At 37.6% G+C, this 24503-nt stretch overlaps 1 protein-coding gene across 1 annotated transcript in view; it reads right to left on the bottom strand.

Annotated features, from left to right (window-relative positions):
• Nucleotides 1–4828: 4828 nt before the first annotated feature.
• The window catches only part of LOC5572157 (uncharacterized protein DDB_G0283357), a 269251-nt gene continuing 249576 nt past the window's right edge, over nucleotides 4829–24503 (bottom strand). The window contains exon 4 of the mRNA XM_021851076.1: nucleotides 4829–7226. Coding sequence (XP_021706768.1) covers nucleotides 5676–7226 — 1551 coding nt within the window. The 3' untranslated portion in view covers nucleotides 4829–5675. The remainder of the gene's footprint in view (nucleotides 7227–24503) is intronic.

The following is a 24503-nucleotide window of genomic DNA, read 5'->3' as shown; positions in this document are numbered from 1 at the left end:
GGGGCAATGACAATACCCCCTCCCCTCTGGACGGTGGAAAATATGTACTTCGGGAATTAATCTTGTGTTTAAATTCTCCAGCACTCGTATTTACCTGTCTGTAAAATTTCTGAAGTAATTCTATAAAAATCTTCAAAACACTTCTGCATGAATTAAACTACATTTTAGGAAAATTTATGTGGAAAACTCCGGATGGAACATTCTTTGAATTATACTTCGAGGCAATTATTGCTGCTATTTTGAAGAAGTATCTAAAAATTTCGGTGTTTTGGGATAAATTCTTAAATAATTTAACGGTCATGTATAACTAGGAATTCAGGTTGGTCCCTTTTGTCTTACTGGCCATAACAAAATTGCTGATCAAACGGACCACAAAGAATCGGATCTTTAGATTTTTTTCAAATAATTATTTCTCCACGAATCAAAATGGTCCCGTTACTCAACACTTAAACAAGACGCATTTTGAACTTCACTTTACTAAGGTGAAAAAATTGGATGGATATCTTACATAGTTTTATCACGTTTTATGTTTCATGCAAATAGGGTGCAGAGGTATTGTATAATGGTCGATTATGAGTGAAAATCGTGAATGAAATTTTAAGACCCCCCCCCCCCCTTTTTTTCCTAATAAAAAACCTGGCTACACTCATGTCCACCGCCCCCTTAAGAGCCCAAGTAAGTTCTAAACGCGGTTCATAAGCAAATATAAACACGTCAAAATTTGAATAACGGAAACAAAAAAAATTGACCCGATTTTGTCAGGTTTTCCATTTTGTCAGCCAAAAAATCATCGAGGGGCTGACAAAATCAGGTCCTTACTGTAATTGAATTAGAAGAGTCACAGGTATTCAAAATCATAAAGAATGTCGCATAGACGACATGATTTTATGATTTTTATTCATAGACGAATGAACTCATTCAGTAACAAATCTTCTGGAATGCACTCTGTAGAAACTTAGAAGAAATTGTGAAATGGGTTTATTGGCAACCCCCTAAGAGATTTCAGATGGGGTAGTTAGAAGAAATCAATGCTGGTTTTGTTGTAGAAATTTCGTGAAAATTCATGGAGGAATTCTTGAAAGAATCTTTGATTCTCTTGGCACAATCCGTGGGAAAAAAAATAAAAGGAGAGTAGAAGAATTTGTGGAGATTTCAAGATGCTACTATTACTATTAATAGCTCACCAAATTTCGTGTGGAATTCATGGTGGAAACCTTAAGAAAATTCCTTGGAAATAGGTTTCTGGAATCCCTGCAATCATTATGAAGAGCTTCTGGAGAAATCTTCAATTTAATTTGTAAGCCAAGATTGTTCATGTAGAAATGTTGAAAAAAGGGCTGCAGTATGCGTTAAACAAATTCATGGAAGAAGCCCTGAAAGAAATTCATGAGGAATAGTTCCAGAAATCCTTGGTATGCGTTCTGGAGGAATCTTTTAAGAAATCCTTGAATATATTTCTGGAAAAATCTTCTACCGAATTGCAGGAAAGAATGAAAAAGGAAGGGATTTTAGACTTGCTGTAGAAATTTTCAGATAAATTTATGGAGAAATTATTATAAAAATCCTTCAATCCGTGGAAAAATGTATGATACTAGAAGAACTACGGAACTTGCAGTTGACGTGATGGGAAGTGAGATTGTTTTAGAAATTCTAGAAGAATAACCGAAGATAAGACTGGATAAGTTTAATGCCTTTAGTGATTACTTCGATTCTTGAAGCAACAACTTTCGAAGGATCCACCAACAAACTTCTGCAGAAATATAAATATTTTATTAATATTAATTCAGGAATAAATTCCGAGTCCGATTTTGTTGATTTGTTAAGCGGAACTTCTGTAACAATTTATCAAAAATCTCTGAGTAAATTTCTTGACGAATAATTCCAGGAATCATTAAGATGTACTCTTAAACAATTCCTGAAGCAATTGTTTAAAATGTTTTGGAAAATCCTCTAAAGGTTTTATTACTAAATCGCAGTGGCAATTATTCTACCATCAAGGAGACAAAATTACTTGAAGAATGGTTCCAAGTGAAATGCATTTTGGATGAATCCTAAAACCTAAAAGAATACTCTAAGGGATTTAAGGACGAATTTACGAACATATGGAATTCCCATAACACATTCAGGCGTTATTCCTGAATAAGAAATTCCTAAAGTAATTCGTGGAAGCATCTCTGAGATTTTCCTTGGGTAATGGTCACAGAAATCTCATTTCAGAGATTCCAGTATCCATCACTCAAGGAATCTGGAGGACTCCCTGAAGAACTCGTAGAACGAATTTCTGGCAAAATCCCCTATGAGATTGTAAGAGAAATAGTTGAAGCAACACACATGTTATAATTGTGTATTATCAACAAATATATGACTAATTTTGGGCATATATCAGTTGATAATACACAATTATAACATATGTGTTGCTGGGGTACCGAGGGGTCCATCAATATGACCAACCAAATGCAATCTCATTATCCACTCGACAGGAGCTTTCGAATGAGCATAAATTTGAACATTTTGAAAGACCAAGTGTAAATAGTAGGCCGGTCTCAACGAGCATTACTCTAGATCATCGCTTCCCGAACTTGGTTTTCGCGACCCCGCAATGTTCCGTCAGCTCGCTCTGTGTAGAACAGACATAGCGGGGTGCTGACCAACTAGAGGGTCATGAAAGCCGTTTTTGAAATGGTGCATTAGATTAATTCAATAGTCCACTAACTGTTTCAATGGTATTTAATATAGAAAAAAAAAACAAATAAAAATTTAACTGGTTTTGAACGATTTAGCCCCTTGCAGCATTTTTTTATTCAAGCACTTTTTATAAAAACGCGATTTTTGTAAAGAAATAGTCGATCAAAGTCGTGGAAAAGAGAAGGCTGAGGGTAGAGAGTCTCATGAGAAACCATGACAATCTTCTTCTTCTTTCTGGCATTACGTCCCCATTGGGACAGAGCCTGCTTCTCAGCTTAGTGTTCTTATGAGCACTTCCACAGTTATTAACTGAGAGCTTACTGTACCAATGAGCATTTTTGCATGCGTATATCGTATGGCAGGTACGAAGATACTCTATGCCCTAGGAAGTCGAGAAAATTTCCTACCCGAAAAGATCCTCGACCGGTGGGATTCGAACCCACGACCCTCAGCTTGGTCTTGCTGAATAGCTGCGCGTTTACCGCTACGGCTATCTGGGCCTCCAAACCATGACAATATTTTCCGAAAAACCCTTGGAATAATTTAAAAAGAATTCCTTGCTCAAAATCATGGTGGCGATATGGAATATAGTTCTTGAAAATATTCATGTAAAAATATCTGAAGGAATTCTGGGAGAAATGCAGGAATTAATGCTGCAGTTGCCGTCGGTTCTTCAGGGAAGTTCCTTAAGAGAACACTAGAAAAAATTACGCTAGAAACATGAAAAAATCATGATCCTTGAAAAATCTATCTTTCTGGTAAAAAAAACTACCTGGTGTTACATTTGTAGAATAATCAGGAGTTATTCCTGGAAATATTTCCAAGCTTCTCTCAGGAAACTTTTCAAGCTTCTGCGGAGAAGCTTTCGAAGCTTGTGTGAGAAAACTTTCTAAGCTTATGTGAGGAAACTTTCCAAACTTCTGTGGGAAAACTTTTTAAGCTTCTGCGGAAAAGCTTTCCAATGTTTGGGAGAAGCTCACTAACCTTCAGTGGGAAGCTTTCCAAGCTTCTCTGAGGAAATTTTTCAAGCTCCTGTGGGGAAGTTTTACAAGCTTTCACAGCTTCTGGGGAGAGCTATCCCAACTTCTTGGAAGATGCTTTCCCATCTGCTGGGAAAAGTTTACCAATACTCTATGGGAAGCTATCCCAAGCTTCTGGGGAAACTTTTCATGCTTCGTAAGAAGCTTTTCGACCTTCTAGAATAAGCTGCATATCCACACGAAAACCGGGAGCCATTGTCATGCCGTTCCGCCGACATTAACCGGTCAGATTTCCGCTTGAATGCCATCGTACCGCGAAACACGTCTAGTCGTACGAAATATATCCAACGCGAAGTGAAAGCTAAATAATTTTTTTGATTCAAGATTCCCGTAAGCTTTAAGCATAGGATCACTCAATGTTTATTGCTTAGAGGAATCCTGAAAAAATATTGAATGAATTCCGGGAATAATCCCTGAAGGAATTGATTAATGAATTCTTGAAAGATATTACAGCATCATATTTCTGAATTAAACTCATTTAGTATTTTCTGGTGTAACACCAATATATAATCAAGACGGAATCAGTGCTTCAAACTGAGAGATTTTCCAGAAAACTCCATGATGATGTCCTTAGAGGTATCTGTCGAAAAATCAATAAGATTACATTCTGAATAAGTAACAGAAAATAACAAAAGATGTGCGGAATCGGCTTGCATTTTGACTATTCACTTTATTATAGAGAGCCGTTAGTTATGAGTCGAATCAGAACTGATTGCGACGGAAATGAAAATGGACTAGGTATTGGCAACAGATGGAAATTATTTCATTGCATTATTTCCAATAAACGATCAATAATTGCACAATGTGAAAGCCTTCTTGGGATAGAATTGTTTTGCATCGGTTCGTATCAGCATCATTCACCGCAAAACTAGGGAAATTGTAGGTTCTTACTGATCAAAGCTTGATACGATGGATATTAGCACGTCACTCGAACAGTCAAAGCCCTTTCCCTCAAAGAAGCGTCAAACTTCTCTCCCAACTCAACCGCCAATCTGCACCGCTTAGTAACCCGCTCCCTACACGAGTTTTACTACACTGTACAATTATGGGGATTTCACTTTCACTGCGTCAGCATTAAAGAGATTTAGTTACAACCACTAGAGTACGGTATTCCAGTTTTTTCTTCTGTTCATTTACCTGCTTTGAGAACATGATTCCCATGATCGCTGCTGTTTTAAAAAAATAATCAACTCACTTCTCAAGAGTATAGGATTCATAGTTGTGCTCTGTTTGGATACAATACGCGTCCTGCTCGCTCTGATTCTGATTTATCTATTTAAGTACTCTACTAAGTTTCGATTGTTTCATGCGTTATTAAAATTCCTCATCCATCGGGGTCCTATATCTGTTTAGATTACTGTATCTGTGAAGAGAGAGAGGAATCAAGAGGGAGAAAGAGCGGAAAGAAAATCACGACCTGATTGCTTATCCTAGGAAGGTAGATCTTAAAAGTTACGGTGTTGGTTAAATCTGCGATTTGATAGCTCGATCGATCGGTTCATTATGTTCCGTTAATAATTCTACTAAGACAAAAAGTTCGGAGTAAAACCTATCCTTAGTTAAACAGTCTTTTTTCGCTTGTGGGAGCAGCGTATGTATCAGGGTGACCCATTTCTATATGAAAAAAAAAATTGTAGTTTGATCATTATTGGCCACCCTACTATGTATGCCTGAATGGATGAACGGTATGCAATGTTAAATCCGGCTCGAGAGTTCAAATTAGTAATCGGTTCCTTAAGGGGCTTCACATTAAAATTAAAATCACATTTCATGTTGTCTTAAAATCTACGTTTGTCGCCTACGCTTCTAGAAGGGAAATTTTACTTGAGTCCCGGGGCTCAACAACGACGCGCGGAGAGGAGAGAGAGTACAACCTGCACAGCTTCAGATGAAGACTTTGCCACACACGAGCTGCGAAATCAGAGTCGCTGCCAGGGGTGAAACTTTTCCTCAAGAGTCCGTCACCGTCGGTTGCTGCTCGGGAGGGTTCAGCTGATGTGGCGTTGGCTGCGGAGGTCGATTCCTGCTCCAGCCGACACTACGGTTCGATGCTTGCGTGTGCTGACTGTAGCCGGAATCGGACCCGAAACTGCTGTCCCTCGAGTAGATGGCCTGCTGCTGCCCGTGGTGATTCCGGAAGGTGGTGAACTGTGGCAGGACGTAGGGATACGGAGGACCGGCACTGCCTCCACTACTTCGATCACTGTACGACAAGCAGGCATCGTAGATGAGTCCTTCGTGAAACACTGGCTCGTGGTAGATGTACTGGGAGGGATCTTGGGAAGATATCACCGCTAGATTGCTACCGGGACTATGATTGTTGTTATTATTGTTATTGATAAGATAGCGCCGTCGATCCAGGGAACGTGGATTCGTCCGTGATCGACTGCTTGCGTTCGTTGTTTGATGATTATGATGATTGTGATTGTTGCCTGGATATTGGGGTGGCCGCATGTTGCGGAAGATGGTGGACACGCCAGGGCCGCCATTGTTGATGGCTGCAGCCGAAGCCGACAGTTGCGCATTGATCCGGTTCCGCCGTTCGACTGGATCACACTCATCATCTATTGTACTGTAGTAATTGCCTCGGCTGCTATTGTTGTTCAAACTATTGCTATTCACAAAGCTGTTATTGTTGATACTATTCAAATTATTAGGACTGGTTCGGCTAGCCGCCGCTGCTGCTTGATAGGAGGGTGGCAAAGTCATCATAGCTCGCTCGTCACACCCCGCCGGCAATGTATGAGACACCTCGCTAGAAGGCTCGACCAACGAGTTTAGATTGTTCAAATGCTTATTGCCCCTTCCACTTCCTAGTGTCGATGGTTGCTGCTTTCTAGAACGAAATAGCCCACCGATGCTATTATTATTGGTTCCACTACTATTGCTATTATTGTTGTTGCTGGTGCTGGTACTGCTGATGTTGCTGCCGTTGACGCAGCCATTAGGGTTGTTGTTGTTCCCACTTGCGCTGCTGGCACATTCACTGCTAGAGTTTGAATTTCTATTGTTGTGGCTACTGGTGCTGCTGCTGCCACCTGCAACCCCAGCCCCGCTAACGACACTTCCATTGCTTGGACCAGCCACCCCCGCCCCAGCACCAGCCCCCGCACTCTGCCTCAGGTTATTGTCATTTCCGGATGACGATGACGAGAGCAACGAATTACGTTCGGTTCGGTTCCGCTCCATGTACTGGTCCGTGCTGGTTCCCCCATTACTGCTAGCGCTTCGGTCGTGATAGATTGTGGCCACCGTCGTGCCACCGTCCGAAGATGATTTATGAAACGACCGGTCACCGGGTAGGCTCAGTTCGTCCTCGGCAAAGTCGTCGTCCGATTGGACCGGTGGCTCCGAGTCCGTATCGCGGGGATGCTCCAGCTCTTCGTACACGTTGTCATGCGATCGGTACGGGTCCGGCCCCGGTGACGAGCAAATAAATAGCGGCGGTGACCGCGGCATCGGATACCCACTCGGGTAGTGAAGCTGCTTCGGATGGTGGAGCTGCAAGGAAGAGAAGAGCAAAGTACACAAACATTAGAACAGTGGTGTGGCTAGGGGTTTTTAGAGGCTCGATTTAAAGTTTAGTTTGGAACAGAATTGAGGTGCGTACTGCGTAAATGTAAAACGTGAACGTGATATCGGTATCAGGACCATTCATCCATATTTTTTTATAAGTGATTACTTTACCTCGACCATCCGTCCTTGTTTTGCAAGAATTTAACCCGTATCCGCCCAGCACATGGAAACAAAAGTTCAAAATAGTTGACAAATTGCCTTTGTTTTAGTACGAATTGAATCATCTGGATATCTAATTTGTCGATCATCATTCGAATATTTGGAAATGTTCACCGGTTCAGAGTTATTCCGGTGGAGCACTGGGTCAAGTCGGGTGAAAAAGACGCAAATTTCCTTTTAAATCAATTTCCACCCTACAAAATTATATAAATCTAACTCTATTTCAATTTGTTTTTATAGTTTCGACTACGAACGTCATGTAATAATTAAATTAGTCCATAGGAGTATTCTTCGGTTCGAGTATTTTTTTCGGTTACTTAAAGGACTTCGGTGGAACCAGCCCTAAAAAGGTCAATGTTATTTTTCTTCTTTACTAGCAAATTTGGATATTAAACATTTTTATTTTGAAAAAGCAGCTCAGACTTGATCAAATAAGATCATTTTAGGGGTATTGGCAACCTAGAAATAGAAGAATAGTTGACAGTATTCCCTAAGCTCGATTTTTTCCCGATTTGTAAAAAACCTAGTTCACAACTAAGTCACTGGACCTGTCATCTAGGTGGCCAATATCCTTGTTATGATTCCCCACGATCATGTCTGAGATAGTTTTTGCAAATGATAAAGTTTAACACGTAAATTTCGACAGTTTTGAAGGACCATAAAATTGATCTATCTTTGGGCGGTTTTAAGGAAATCCCATAAATAACCGAAAAAATACCCAAGGCCAATGCTGGTCTCAGTATGTAATTTAGCTCTCCCATGACATTCCAAGTCGAAAACTATAAAAACAAGTGGAGTTGGAGTCAGATTTATACTAATTAGTTGGGTAAAAGTTGTTTGAAAAGGAAGTTGGGGTCATTTTTATCCGACTTTATCCAGAAGCACAACGGAATAACTCCAAACCAGTGGACATCTCCAAAAACCCCAGTGATGATTGAAAAACCAGACATCCAGACGACTCTTTCCGAACTAAAACGAAGGCAATCCGTCAAGAATTGCCAAGATAGTAGCAATTCGAACTTTTTTTTTCATTTGCTGGGCGGATACGGGTTAATAAGGGTGTGTACTACCAAGGAAACCTGAAATTATATTCAACCTGTGAAAAACCTCAGGGAATTGTTTGGAATCAGTAAAACACGGTAGAATATGTCCTTTTCGTGACTAAAATTCTTCTCAATCAAATCATTTTTGTTTTGCTGTGCCGCCATCCAAAAGCTACTTGAGATGGTTGGCCCTCTAGTTTTTTAAATATTATGATTAATTCAGCATAAAACATGTAAAGAGAAGGAAGCAGAACTTAAGATAGTCAGGGTGCTGAAGGCAAGAACAGTTCTCAGTTCCAGCTGGGTGTCGTTCATAAGCATATGAAACATAGTTGAGTACATTCTATTTTTCTTACAAACATGTTTTGTACCTTTTCAACGAACATAATAAACTGTGTAGGGTAAAAGCAAAAACTACAACTGGTACGAAAATAGTACATTTCCCATATTAGCAGGTTTTAGAGGCTTGGTCATTCTTTCAGTCTTTATTTTTCTTTAATGTTTCCAAAGTATCTTTTTTATCATAATGGTGACTTTAGACACTGATTTGCCTTAATCTGCTTGCAGTAATTGCTGGTGCTTAATTTTAGAGGGTCAGAGAAACCTTAAGAGTTTTTCACGTGACTTTTTCACAATTTCTGAATCACATTTTTCTAAGATCCCGATAAATGCTTCAGAAATTGTAGAGAATTCTCCGGAGATTCCTTGTGGAATAATTTTAGAACCATTTTCACCAGCGATTTTCAAGTGATGCTTAGAGGAGAGGAAATTCCTCAGAATTATGCAGAAAATCTTAGGGCACTCCAACGCTACTACCTACAGTAGTTTTCACAGAGATTACTCTGAAAAATCCTAGCGGTTGTCTCAGGATTTCCTCCAGAAGTTTTTCCACTGATTCTTCACAGATTTTTCAAGTTGTTCTTTAAGGATATTTCTCACAGATTCTACAAGAGTTCTTGAATTTATTGGCATTTTTCCAAGAAATTCTAACATAATACATACGGCGATTTTCCATTTATTTCAGACATTTTCGTAAGGATTCTTTCGCAAATTCATCCACTATTACTCTCATGATTTGCTTTGAAAGTTCTTCCAGGCAAGATTCAATGAAATCTATTGTATTTCTCAATTAATTGGACCTGATAGGTATTCCTCATCGAGTTCATCCAGAAATTTATCTCAGCTTTACTACAGCATTTCATCAAAGTATTACAGCAATTATAACAGTCATCGCTCGGATCATACATTTCTTCAGGGGTTCTGTCCGAATTTCTACAATAAATTTCTACAAGAAATGGTCTTGTAGTACATTATTCAGAAACTCAACTGTTTTTCAGTTTTCTTAGATATTTTTCATGAAAATCCTAGGAAGAGTTTCATGGAAGGTCCAGAGTCTTAGCAGGAATTCATCAAATTATAATTAGAACCAACACAAGTTTCAGCAGAGATTACTCTAATATTTTCATTAAAAATTCATCGCGGATGTTTTCAAAATATTCTTTATAGAAAAAATCTGAAAAATTTTGCTTGACGTTTCCCTGAAGGAATTATTAGAGGAGTTGTTGTAAAAAATCTTCGAAAGCTCCCTTGAGAAATTTAACAAAGTGCAAAAATTCTTGAAAGTATTTTGAATTCTAAGGATGTAGAAATCAAGATATATTTTTTTGTAGACTTAGGGATTCCCTTGAAAAATGTCAAACGATTTTTGGAGGGTCTTGACGGAATCTCCGATGAAATTTCTGCGAGCAGCCTTAGAAAAAATCCAGATTGAATTCTTGAAGCTATCTGAGGTATCTGAAAGCATCTTAGAAAATTCGTTAAAACTACAAAACGAAAATTCAAAATAAAGATTCAAATTCTAATTTCATGGTTCCTGTTAGGTATTTTTTTTGTAAACATAATTCATATATGGTTTGTTTTCGGTTAATGTTTCTGTTTCAGGCATAAGATCTTTAAAGCTATTATCTTCAAGACGATCAGTCGCAAACAGCCCTAATTTCTCCAAAATATTATCTAGGAAAAACATACAAAACACCCTCCACAGAAATTTTTTGGGTACGTCGATGATGTCTAATAATTTGAATCTTATTTTAAGGGCAAAGCTATTTCTCCTTAAGATAGAATAGACTATTTTTTCATACCTGACTTTGATGATTGAGCGCACTTTCAGATCATTTGATAAGCATTCTTGTGTTTACATTAAAAACAAATCTCTTTTTTCGTTTTAACTAGTCATGGATATTGTCTTTCAATCTATGAGAAAAACTTAAAAAATCAGTATTTACTCTGTTATAATCAAAAGAGGGCGAGAGAGGAGAGTACCCGACCAGTGGATTACAACAAAATTGTATCACAGTTATATCAAGATTTGTTACAAATTCTTTTTTTTAATTTTTGTTAGAAGTTGTTGGAGGAAATTATAACATTATTAAAACAATATCAGTTATAATAACATATCTTGTTGCAATTTTGTTTCAGTTTAAAACATCATTGGTTATATTTTGTTTGACTTGAAAATTGGTTATATTTTGTTTGACTTGAAACATAATGAGTTATATTTTTGTTAAAATTATGAAACATTGTGTTTCTATTTAAAATGTAGAGGAAATTGTGTTATAATTTTTGTTATTTTAACTACTAACCTGCCATAGTAACTACATATTTTGTTATGAAAAAGGCGTTAACTGAGTAAAAAAATCTATTACAACTCTGTTGTTATTCACTGCTCTGGTATCACTCACAGTTACTTAGGTCCTTTAGTAAAGTCTTAATTATTCGAAGCCTCTATAATAGATAAAAAAAAAATAGAGCTCAGCAACAAATCATCAAAAGACTCACAAAATACCTATAATGAAATCCTTGGAGGAAATCCTATAGAAACTAATAAGAAATCCATAAATACCTATTGTGATCATTATTGGAAGAAAAATTGTAGGATTTCAGAGATAAGGAATCTATGACAAAAGGTCGAAAGGACAAAAGGCCGAAAGACAAAAGGTCGAAAGGACAAAAGGTCGAATAACAAAAAACGAGGGACAAAAAAAGGGACGAGGTTGAAAATCTTTTCTCAAACAAAACGCATACAAAACGATGCACCCCCTAGCTACGCCACTGCATTAGAATAATGCAGTTTTTTCTTCGGTGCCGGGTAACGAAGGGGAACGGGATTGTTGTTGGTCTGATTTCTGACAAAACAATAACAGCACTCAACGTAAGCGATTTTCACACCCCTGAAAGGATAGATGGATGGGTCTACGTCGTGTCCGTGAATGCATCATGCATGCGAGAATGCTTTCAATCCTCCTCTTCGCGCCCATTCCATTCACGGTGGGCTCTCGTGTGTGCTGCTCCTGGAGCAAGTGCCAGGGCTTCTAGCCATACACAAACTCACACACGACACAAAAGGAATGTATGCTCTTCAAAAGTGTGAAAAGCAATATCTGATATGAAAGTGGATTGAAGGAGAATGGCACAAGAGGCGAGCTGTTTTTTTTATGGTGGTGCAGCTTCTTTCAGCAGATTTGCCACTTGCTTGCGCCCCATTTGAGAGAGGGAAAAAGATAACGTCCTCCGAGGGTATGGATGAATGCACGACGATGGTGAGCAGGTATAAAAGGATTTTTTTTTGTAACTGGGTTTCAAGCCTGCAAAAAGTCTTTCTGAATAAAATTAGGAAAAGTTCGTGATATACCAAAAATCTAACTTATTTCAAATGATTTTAAATCAAATTTCAAGTTAATTCAACATATTACATTAGCCTTCTTCTTATTCTTGGCATTACATCCTCACTGATACAGAGCCTGCTTCTCAGCTTAGTGTTCTTATGCACTTCCCCAGTCATTAACCGAGGGCTTTCTTTGCCAATTGACCTGTTTTGCTTGTTTACATCGTGTGGCAAATATGATGATAATCTATGCCCAGGGAAGTCAAGGAAATTTAGTTTTACGAAAAGATCCTGGACCATCCGGGAATCGAGCCCAGACACCTTCAGCTTAGCTTTGCTTTGTAGTCGTGGACTCTAGCCACTCGGCTAAGGTAGGCCAACATTAGCCTATGATCAATGTTTAAAACTTATGAAAATACAAAACTATAAACTTTCAGAAGAAATACAGAAGTATTAATATTTTATTCTGGAAAACTATCAAAATTTTTACGATAAAAACTGCACTTGGAAAAACTAAACGCAGACAAAGGTTTTATGGAACGTTACAACATTGCAAAAAGCATTTCAGTAGGGTTTCGATCCACTTCGTCGCAAGCGCTATTATTCGTTGCATCAAGCTTGAAATGTTCAGCTGCGGCGGATATTCGAACTTACCTTCTGTAAAGATTCATTTACCAAGTGTAATTTTGTGAAAGCTGTTACGGTTCGTCCACTTGTACACCAAAAAAGCAATTAAAATACTGTATTTCGACAAATAACTTCAGTTCAACTATCCACTATGTACGTTTCCATCGAAATCGCAGGACGAAGACGTACCGAACCAAATCTGATTGGTGATCGACTGAGCCATACTACAATGCGATTCAAATTTCTCCCCGTCCCAATGTGTGAACGGACGCTTTTTTATGCTATGAAAAACCTACGTACATCTTCACTGAAAGATTTTATTCCAATGACACGCCGTAAAACTTCTATAACGCACGAAATATGCCATCCGTCCGGACTGAGAAAAAAACTTGTACGCAAAGAAATCCATATATTCATAATTTTGACAGAATTGAGGAAGATGCCCAAAGATCTAGATATTCCAGTAATTCATTTAATTATAACGATGAAGAGTTATATTTTGACCATTCAAAGTGAGCCATTAGTTGTGAGACGAATCAAAACTTATTGCGACCGAAATGAAAATGGATTCGACTAATAGAGGCGATGGTAAGTAATAATTGCATTGCATTATTTCCTATAAACGATCAATACATATCAAATTCGTATCGTACAATGCGAAAGCCGTCTCGGGAAAGAATTGTTTGGCATCGGCTTGTATCAATATCATTCACTGCAATACTGGGACAATTGCAGGTTCTCGATAATCAAAGCCTTATACAATGAATATTAGCACATCACCCTACTCTAATAACTTTTCCATTACTGTGATAGGTGAAATTTCCACTGTCCCTTTTGTTTGCTTCAACCGATTCACGATTATGACTGCCCATCAAAAGCAATAGATATTTCAACAGTGAAATTAAAGCACAACAGCAACAGCCATAAAACCCACTGCAAACGCGGACGTAAATGGAATCCGTCCACGTTGAAGAACAGTTGAAAAGCTTTTGAAATTGGATCCAGAGCTCGAGCGCTAACCGAGCGAGCTTTTTGTTCCTTTTTTTTTGTTCGCTTTCATCGTCCGAGCCAACGCTCTGTTCTCGCAATTCTGGTTGACAGCGTGGTCCTGTTGCTCTGCCTTTATAGTGAGATGGCGCTGCTGTTGGCTGGTGACGTTATGATTATGTTTATTGTTATTACGATTATATCTTGAATCTTGATTTAGACTGAGTTTTTTTTCTGCCGTTCATAGTTTGTACGCGTCCAAGCGAGCAGTGGTTTATATTCATAATTCGGAATGGTTTAGATTATGTCGACGACGTCGTAAGGAAGCGTGGTTCTCGTTCCAGTTTTTGATGTTTGAAGAATGGCCCATGCAAATCGAGCGAATGGCTTTGGAAACGGCTGTTTTGCAACATTCTTCGCGTGAAGTCGGGCTGTCAGAAACTGCCATTCTAAATCGTAAAGCGTGAAGGTTCATTCCTCAGTTTTGTTGTTTTTTTTAATGATTTTCACTCATTCAAGAGATGTGAGAAAAGGAATGGAGAAACTGCCATGGCAGATTGTTGCCTGCGCTCCCAACTGATGGATGGCTACGGGGTGCTCTGGAACCGAATCTGTCACTTTGAATCATTCTATTTAATTCGGTATTATAAACTCTGGCAGGGCAAATCAATTTTGACACAACAAGTTTGACTGGGCAGAATCGCGGGCCGATTGAAGAAGTTGTCGGTCAATTAAAAGCTTGAAGGAGAAGCATATCGAAAGCCGTTCGGGCATAGCTTCAATCGCAAATTTCAAATCGTGTGGTAACCCTATAGCCCCCTTCGTGTGTTCCCTAATTTGATAAATTGGAGCGATATTCTGATCATGAGCACAACCAGGGCGATGTGACCACTACTACTGGAAGAAGGCTGCAACAAGGTGATGGGATCCCGTGTCCCATTAATTAGTTTTGGCGCATTCCAAGTGCTCAGTCTGAAACAGCAGGATACACCTTGAAACACCACCCCTCTAGCTCAGGGTTTCCCAAGTAGTGGTCCGCGGACCCTTAGGGAACCGTGACAACTTTTCAGAGGAGCCATTAAACCATTTCAAATAGTTTACTTGACGTTCGAATTAATCCCCGACGATGCTATCTATAATAATAAAAAAACACTTCAAATGGTAAATGGCGATCACTCTTCAACTTTATCGTTGAAAAAATTTGATTCGTTCCAACAAATTCTACTAATCTTGCTCTTCTAGACATAGGAACAGCATTCAACAATGTTTAGCATAAAGGCTTGATTGTAAAATTGAAAAAAAAAACTTTATAATGTTAAAATAATCTAAAGTTATCTGTCAAATCGTACACTTCAGGTTAATTATCAGATCTCAGAGTCTGAAAGACTTCCTATAAAGGCTGGTGATCCTCAAGGCAGCACTTTGGGACCAATATTATACAATATTTTCACATCTGACGTACCTGAGTTACCTCAGGGTTGTCAAAAATATTTGTTTGCGGATGATACAGCCCTCTCTGTTAAAGGACGAAACCTGCGTGTCATCTGTGATAGTTTGCAAAAAAGTTTGTGTATTTTTTTTCATTCTTGCAAAAAAGGAAGATTTCCCCTAATGCTTCTAACTTAACTTATATGGGAATATTATAAGTTAAGTTAGAAGCATTAGGGGAAATTATAAATCAAAAGTCACGATGAAAGGGGTTCTAATAAATTGTGCCCCGGTTTGAGAACCACTGCTCCAACTTAACGCTAGGTGGTGCTGGAAGTTTAGCACGTGATGTTCGTCCACCTCGCTGCCGACCGGTCTCCTTGTGGTTCCGTTCGCATGCAATGTGGATTTTATTTTTTCCACTGTATCGGGTGGCGTAGGGAATCAGCCTAGTAGTGATGGGAAGACCGGCCATGCCTACCTGGAAATGAACATGTTTGACAGCATTATTACACAGACACGAAATTTGATCATCACACGCCAATCATAATTCGCTTCACACGGCTTTCGAGACGGATCAGCTGCTTTAGTGGTAGATATAGGCTCGCAAAGCGTGTCTCACACTTGGGTTCGACTCGGGTTGGACCGAAGATTACGAAGGGTGTGTGATGCACCTTCTTGTAAGCATAGCGAATACCTTGTACGATTGATTCTTCTGGGGCTGTAAGTTACGGCCGCGCGATATTGTAACCGAATCCCTTTTTCGTGTCTGGTGTCAGTCTGCGGTTGGATTTGTCGACCGATGGGAAGACAATTTTTTTTTGCAGTTGGGGGGCGCTGCTTGGACATTAGTCACGAGGGCGTGTATAGCTCACCGGATTAATGGATACAGTTTTGATGAAATTGATGCTTTCGTATGTTTCTTATTACAAAAAGAACGATTTGTAGCGTTTGAGTTACTTTTTGTGGTGATTAAGGATTAAAAAGTTAGATTTTTTTAATTCTTCAATAGGTTTTTTTTTCAAAAAAAAGCTTGCTACGAATATGTTTGTCTAGGTTCAACTGAAATTCTAAATGAGAAAAAATAGGAAATGGATTTTGTGTACCAAGCTTTACTTTTGTGGAAATGAACCTTGTATCAGTCTATAATTAGTTGATGAATTATAAAAGAAATTGCGAATCAATTTATAATATGTATTAGTCGAGTCAGTGCCAGGTGCATCATCCCCATTTGACAGCATATATTCAACATCGCATCACTGCAACACATAAATTGAATGGAGAAAACGATAGAAATTCTCGCATGATATGACCATAGGTTGGTCCATGGCAACTGTCATACGCTCATCATCCAAGTGTTCATCCTCACACTGGCACAATGCTCGTGTGGAAGGAGTGGCTCGGGCTCGCCAAGCGAAAAAAAAAATACCTCTAGACAATGGCCTTCTTCATCCGAGTTGAGCCGAGAGTTTTTAACAATGAACCTAACAAGCACTTCACTAACGCATAACAGACTCGAGACGCATCGGGATTTGGTGGCGGGGGAGCAGGCAATGGGTCCGGTCAAGTGCAGGCAGGGGCCTTTCTGATTCACCCGTACCCGTCCGAAGCGCAAATAGACAACGAAGTCCCGAAAGCTGCACGTCAAAAGCATCCCATTATGATCGGACATAACACTCGAGCGTTCAGAAATCGCCGCGCCACGACGGATGGTCCGTCCAATGGGCACAACGCGCCGCGCAGTGGTGCGGTTTCATGTAAAGGTCGGAACAACTCGAAAGTGTCCAAAACTGATTGGAAATTTTAATTTATCAACTTGACTAGATGCGCAAAATAATCTTCAATAGATATGAAAAGAAAAAAATAATATGATTTTTCGAAATATTTTCTTCAAAATGACATTTTGTTGAAATTTGGATAAAAAGGATTGTTTTACAAGAAAAGCCAAATCGAAAAAAATAGGCCGGACCAACGAACGGTTCTCCACTTTATTTTGTCTACCCGCTAAAAGCTTGAAGACCCTTTTAAAACTTTTTGCTGCTCTACAACTTGCGAACTTCAGATTCCTTAATTTTAGGCTATTTTATGCTAAAGAGGCCTGACAATATTTTTTTATTTCTCAATTCGCTTGTTTTCATGAAAATGTATTAAATAAATTATTTTTTTTTAATAAGATTAGCTGAATTTTATGATAAAATAAAAGAAATCTTTCTAATAACTTTCTTTACTATTAAATGGACAAAACTGAATTTATATCAAGTTTGAACAATTGCTGTCGACAAAAAGTTTAAGGTCAAACACCGCTATTAACCGAATAGCCCATTTTCCTGAACAGTACGATACAGCGGGGATTCGCTGGTTAGAATATAGCTGCCTTTCAACTACTAAAGAATCTGACCCATTAATTGGAAGGACTGATAGCTGGAGAAAATGCTCCAGGCTCGTGCATCTGTAGAGCAAATAGTCACGAAACGCACATTTGTCCATATAGGTATATAGAGACTATTCTATATATGGAGAAGTACTGCCCTGTGACAAAAGACTGTTTTATCTTTTTTCGAACTACAGTGGTTTTACTATTATAGGTCACCCACTATAGTGGGTCACTTTCATTTGAGTTAAATATGGTGAAGAGTGATTACTGATCGTACCAAAGTGATCCATGATAGTAAGTAATAGATGTAATAGTACATCTTATCCCATGGTCCTCCAAATCAAAGTCGTTCGGAGAAAAAGTGCATTCGGGAAACTGGCGTTCGAGGATATGCCATCTAGAGGAATGAAGTTTGAGGAATAGTAGCAAAATAGTTTTTCGTGATATTAGCCTACAACCAGAAATCGCATGAAAGTTCACGTTACAACTCGTTTATTCATACTAATTACATCAAACCCGCAAAACACCGTGGATAAACTCGTCAGATTGATGAGCTTCCTCGCATAAAACACTTGTTTTCTGAGTTCATTTGTACATTTTGTTTCGTCTCGTACACTCCAACAAAGTAAGTCGAATCAATCCGCAGCAGCTGTCAAATCAACATTTGTTATCATCAGTTAAGTCGCATAAGTTCACAGGTTAGTTCGGTAGACAATTTATACACTCGCATTGTATGTTATTATTCATCACATAATATATGCACGCATATCGCCTCCACTTTTGTACGTAGAAGGCCTTTTCGCAACATCTTATAAGTGAAAAGTTGCACATACAAAGCCTCCAGGTGATTTCGTTATACGTACATTTTGGTTGTCTGGGACCTCAGATTTTCCCTAAATTTGAAATTGATTGTATGTTTGGTCAAAGGTATAAAAGAAGCTATAAGATCTTACTTATCAACCACGTTTTTTATATGAAGAGAAAATCCTAAAGGTGTCATGCACAAATTACGTCACGTTCCGAGGGGGGGGGAGGTGGTCAAGCCAAACGTGACAAGGGGGGGGGGGTCAACAAAGTTTAAATTAAGCGTGAAATAATTTGTGTACCATCCCAAATAATAAATCAGTTTTTTTTTGCTATCTTTATTAACGAGATTTATAGCCCTGGGCTAGTTCATCTCGGGACCAACGGCTTCACTTCCCTTCCAAAGGACGTCGTCACTGAAATTCGATCCCAGGTCCTCGGCGTGAGAGGCGTGTGTTCTAACCACTGTACCAGGTCCGTCCCCTAATAAATCAGTTCTTTAGCAAACTAGAAAATTTTCGAATAACTTTACCATTACGTCTAAATATTAGAATAAATCCAACATTAATTTAAAAGAGAACCCTTTTTAGACTCAAAGCAATTGCCGTGGACTGAAAGTCTCGTAAATAAAGCTAATAATAATAACTCAAAGAAATTGTTGAAGTGCTTCGAATTTTCCGTGTCTGCTTTGGAAACCATTACTTATGACATCCTAATTATTATCTCTTTCCATTAATTTTCACAAAATTATTTCAGTGTCGATAACCTGGGCAACGGCAAGCTACCCAGCAAACCAGAGATCATATAAGGATGTAAATTTCAAATTGTATAATTGTGCAGTTTACGTTCGAGTTGTATATGATGCAAAGTTGAATTAATTGAAATTGTTTATAAACTCAGTAATTTGATCTGATTTAAATTTGCATCTAAACAAATTCCAACTTCATATAACAAAATATATAACTTCAAATTGTTATTCCCTTGCGATTTCTACTTCACTTGATTTGATTTCATTATAATCTTGAATGAAAGATTAGATATGTGTTCATCTGATGTAAATATAAAATCATGCAGGGGAAGAGTGCACATCGCTGGATGCATTTCAATAACCAAGCATAAACCGATCAAGCGGTACACATGAATAAATTGATATTGGATTTTAAAACATCAATGTTTTTCAGAAACGCAATGACATCACTTCACATAAGATTTCTGCTTATTTAAATCCATAATCACTTCACTATGTGGTTGATGTACTGGGTCAGCGTCTAGGGTCATAAATTGGACCGTATTTGCTCTCCGGACTCACGATGATGTTACAGTTACATACCTACCTTTACTTGATGAAAATCACACTTGAAAAGATGCTTCAGCATTTTAATTAATAATTATTACAACTTTTAGTAAGAAACTTGAAAGCCGATGGTCACAATTTTGCAGCATGTCTCGCGATTTTTTATTTATGTTTCTTTGCTATGTTTGTAAAAACCAAATCATACAAGGTGCAATATACTGTCATACGCGTTAGTCATAGTAAACGCCAAATCAATTCGTTTGGAGTTGTATTGGCCATGACTAATTGCCTAAAATATATGTAAGGTTAATAAGTGTAATACGTCCCCCTAAGGAGAAAATGCTCTATCACAGTAGCAAATACATTACATCTAAAATCTGTTATTGCTCTGCACGCAACTTTCTCGTGCCATGTAGCTACTGAAAAGGGCCCAAGATGTTTTTTTGTAAATGATCCAAATCATGACGTTTCAAAACAAATAGTGCAGTATGCCCCTCCCGTAGAAACAAGTTGCACAGCGTTGTAGAAATGTTTTCAAATAGAATTCCACCATCTGCTAAGCTTAAATGAATCCATTAGCAGTCGTCTTCCGGTGAAAGTTTGTGTAAAAATTACAATAATAAAGCATGGACTTCATTCATAATGAGGCTTGCTTATCGGGCGGATCACATTTACGTGTGAAAAGCCTCAATCCTGTGGGGAATATTACGCCGAATTACCCTATATGGCCTTTAAATTTGTGCGAATAGAGGGAATTCTCGCATTTTCAACAATTTGGTGTTACCGAATTGCGAACTCTGTTACGTGAACACAGTTTTTGGGTGGGTAATAATTATAATTACTAATGTATCATTATTGTAGATAACTGATGTATTTACGATATGTATCGATGAAAACTTCTTTTGACCATGGGTGGCAGTATGAATGGGGTAGACGTACATACCTGCAGATGAGCTATATTATTGGATTTATATTTGCCAGATTTCCGTGTCATTCAACAGTGGCTGAACGGAATAGTGGTAGCCAATATGATTACCGATCTGAAGATCATTGCGTGGAGACTTGCATCTACTCGTTTTGCCTTTTTTATTTTTTGTTTGTTTGTTAAAACCAAGTCATATGAAGTGCAAAATACTATTATATACGAAATTATAGAAAACACCAAACGAACTCGTCTGAAGTTGTATTTCCCACACTGCTTTTTGTGGAATGTACGCATTTATTTCCGAATAAGCGTTCACTTTACTGATTTGAGTCTCAGTTATGTGAACGAATTTGTTGGCTGGGTACGGAACATTGCTCATACACTTTTTGGCATGAATTTTATACATGAGAAAGATTGTTATGAATGTTAGGCGAATCTAGTGGCAGATTAATAGCTTATAACATTTTTTGATAAATTTTCTCATAATTTTTTTGGAAGACTTGGGTTCTCAAAAAATGTTGAGCAAGATTGTGATAGAACCCTTAGTGAGCTTTCTAAAAGCATAGCATTGTATACAAATTACGTAACGCACAAAGGAAGAAGAAGGGGGTTGAGCATCCTTTACTTTTAGTTACAATAGGGAAGAAGGGGCTTAGATTTCCGTCAGGTTAAAAATTTAAAGGGTTGAACATCCTTGTCAAATTTAAACAGTTGAAACTTGCCATTGAAAATTATAACACGTTTTCTTAAGATATTAGAGCCAAGACGTTAAGAGTAAATCTTGGTTTTAGCGTTTAAGGTAACCAATATATTCTGAACCTTTATATATTTTGGACCGAAAAACTTTGTCATTTTCCAACAAACTTCCTAGTTTAAATCAAAAGGTCAACTCAGTTTGCATGTTATTATGATAGCTAGGACTGTTGTACCTTTGCTTCACTTTGTTTGTCCAATGAAAACGTCTTTATTATGACTGGAATTATTTAAATACAATTGATTCATCCATGCAACCGTTACAACAAGTTACACACTGACATTGAAGCCATCAAAAAAATTTCGAAAGTAAACAACAACTTTTTTCAAATTTCTGGGCAAAAAGCATATAATTCCTTCAGTTTTCCGTTGTGAATCGATTCATTGGACTATGCGCAAGCATATCAAACAAACAATATATTAGGCTTTTTTCAATCGAATGTAAACGCAATAGGTCCAAAATATATACTTTGTGAGTGCATAACACTGCGGAACATTTTTTTGTCTCAAATACCAAAATATCACTATTTACTCAATTAAGGGTTGCTGATTACATTGCCGTTTTCAGAAATACCATGGCACGTCTAGTTTTCGAGATATTGACTGTTGAAAATGCAACATTTGACTCTTTCAACCAACTTGCATGCAAGTTTGCCAGCTTGTGCGGCAATTTATTTGCTTAATTTGTTACAGAATTCAAACTTCATGTATAGAACAATAGATGTCAACAAAGTTTATAATATTTTCGATAGTAAAATGTTATTTTTTGGTGGTTCAGAAAAGTATTGCATTTTGTCATATAAGAGAAACGAAGAATTTTATATGAAGACTGGAAGCATGTTGGAAAAAATCGATTTGAATTAAATTTTATCTTGAAATTTCAACCAAATTTTATCTAAATTTAAAGTTCAAGTCATATTTAGCATGTTTGGTAGATTATATCACAAAAAAGTTTGATAAAAAATACCTTAAATTCCATGTAATTTAAATTCACATAATCATTCAAAAACTAGTTAGAAGGAAAATTTCTCATGGAATTATTCACAGCTACTAAGCCAATGACTATCTATAACATTATGACTTGAAAAAACAGCATAATATGAAAGAAGGAAAAACTTGAGATTATTTAAGCAACTTATACTTCCAGTGAAAAATGATCGTTAAACTACGAAGAACAGCCTATGATATAATAAGGAATAATATCTACTGATTATTTTAGCAACAATGACATTAATTACTCAAATGGATAACTATGAAGAACAGAAGGGAATATCTCTAATGGAAGTAACAGTACCTAGTTAAATGTGTATAACCACAACTAAAAAGCGAGCAGCTGGTTATGTACAGTCCGTTTTCCTTATACTTTATCTTCTTGGCTTTACATCTCATTTGGGACAGATCCTACTTCTCAACTTCGTTTCTAAAATTGACAGCCAAAGATGGAAGGCTCTGTACATTATCCGCATTACTTTAATCGTTTTTTTTTCTTCCGTTATGTGATTCTTAGTGCATTCACAACTATGATGCTCTATGAAGTCCTCTACAACAATCAAATAAATCTGTCAAGAGCTAAAAAGTTTCCATTTTTCATTTAGAAAAATCATACCAAATGTCCATTATGCCAAACATCCGTTATGCCAAACGTCTATTATGCCTATCGATGTTATGCCTATCATACTCATGCTCGCAGTGAAGTCATATTGGTAGAAGATTAAACAAGAATCACATCGACATTGATTATGTCGAACCATTCAAAGGTTTTTTTTTTTCGTAATAACCAAAAAGAGGTATTTGTGTATTGAAATTATACGAAACGGGAATAAGAGTTTATGTCAACACTTTTAACGACGAACCATCCATACATTGTTTGAAAATTGCATAAACTTAAGGTGAAGATGAATTGAAGCCATACCTCAAATTTTCAAAAGCACAAATCTTGAAAACCAAACATCTGTTTAAGTTGAAAACTTAATCGATTGGTCACTAGCTGGTGGTAACCAATTGATTAAGTTTGCAGCTCAAACGGGTGTTCGGTTTTCCAGATTTGTGCTCTTGAAATTTGGATGTTTGGCTTCGATTTATCTTCACCTTAATGTTACCATGATAAAAATGTAATATTGTAATAAACAAAAAATAATCAGCATGAAATGCGCTCACCAGTTGGCAATCCATCCTCGATTGAACAAGAGTACTCACACATTGCGAACCGGACACGCTTGACAATGATTCCGTCGCTAGTTCCACTGGAGTATGCAACATAATCAAAAGACCACACTGCACAGCAAACGCGAAAAACGAGAGAAAAAAATGTAGTCCGACTATGAAACAAACTCACTTGTTTGGGCTTTGCAGCGCGCACTCTAACGCTTTAGACACAGCTAAAGTTTGTCAATACTTGGAAATTTGGATGAAAAAATTGATAGTATGATTGGCTTCAAATATTTTATATCAAATCATCAATGTGCCCACTATTTTAAAATTGAACAATCTTTTCTTCAATATTTCTTCTCTTTAGTATTTTTATTATTGCTCTCCTTGGCGATGCAATGATGAGAATTTATCAGTACTTCCACAATACGTTCCTTCCGAAGATTGATTATTCTACTAAATCCAGGATTGGTCAAACCATCTAATCGAGTTTAAACAATCCATTTGCTCAATCTTTCTCCTGTCAAACAATGTTCTAACCAGAAAAGGAAGCTTCAACTGGCAGTATGGAGTATAAGCTCTTCAGTAAGCGATTGACTAAGAAGAGCTCTGAGAATTTTCGAACATTTCAATACAATATTTTATTATACCATTAAAGACAAAAATTGTTGGTAACTGTATGGATATTATTAAATTAAACAAAACCCACTTTTCAAATAACAACTATTGAGATTAATTTGGTTGAAATTTTATTGAGATACGGCTTTTTATATAGCAAACAATATATGTAGTTGATAAATTTTACTGACTTTTCCTTTCTTAAGACGTCAAAAATCGAAAACTTACTCTATCAATTTAAAATATGAGGGAAAACATTATACAATATCATAGAAAGGAAAACGTAAACAGACAATTTCAAGATCTTAAATTTTCGAGGTTTTGTTCTGCCAAGCGCCACTGTGCCCTGCGTACCTATTTGAATAACAAACGTATCAA

This window comes from Aedes aegypti, chromosome 3 (assembly GCF_002204515.2).
Source record: "Aedes aegypti strain LVP_AGWG chromosome 3, AaegL5.0 Primary Assembly, whole genome shotgun sequence".
Taxonomy (NCBI): Eukaryota; Metazoa; Arthropoda; class Insecta; order Diptera; family Culicidae; genus Aedes; species Aedes aegypti.
Note: the sequence above shows the minus strand (reverse complement) of the source record. Positions and strands in the feature narration are given on the sequence as shown.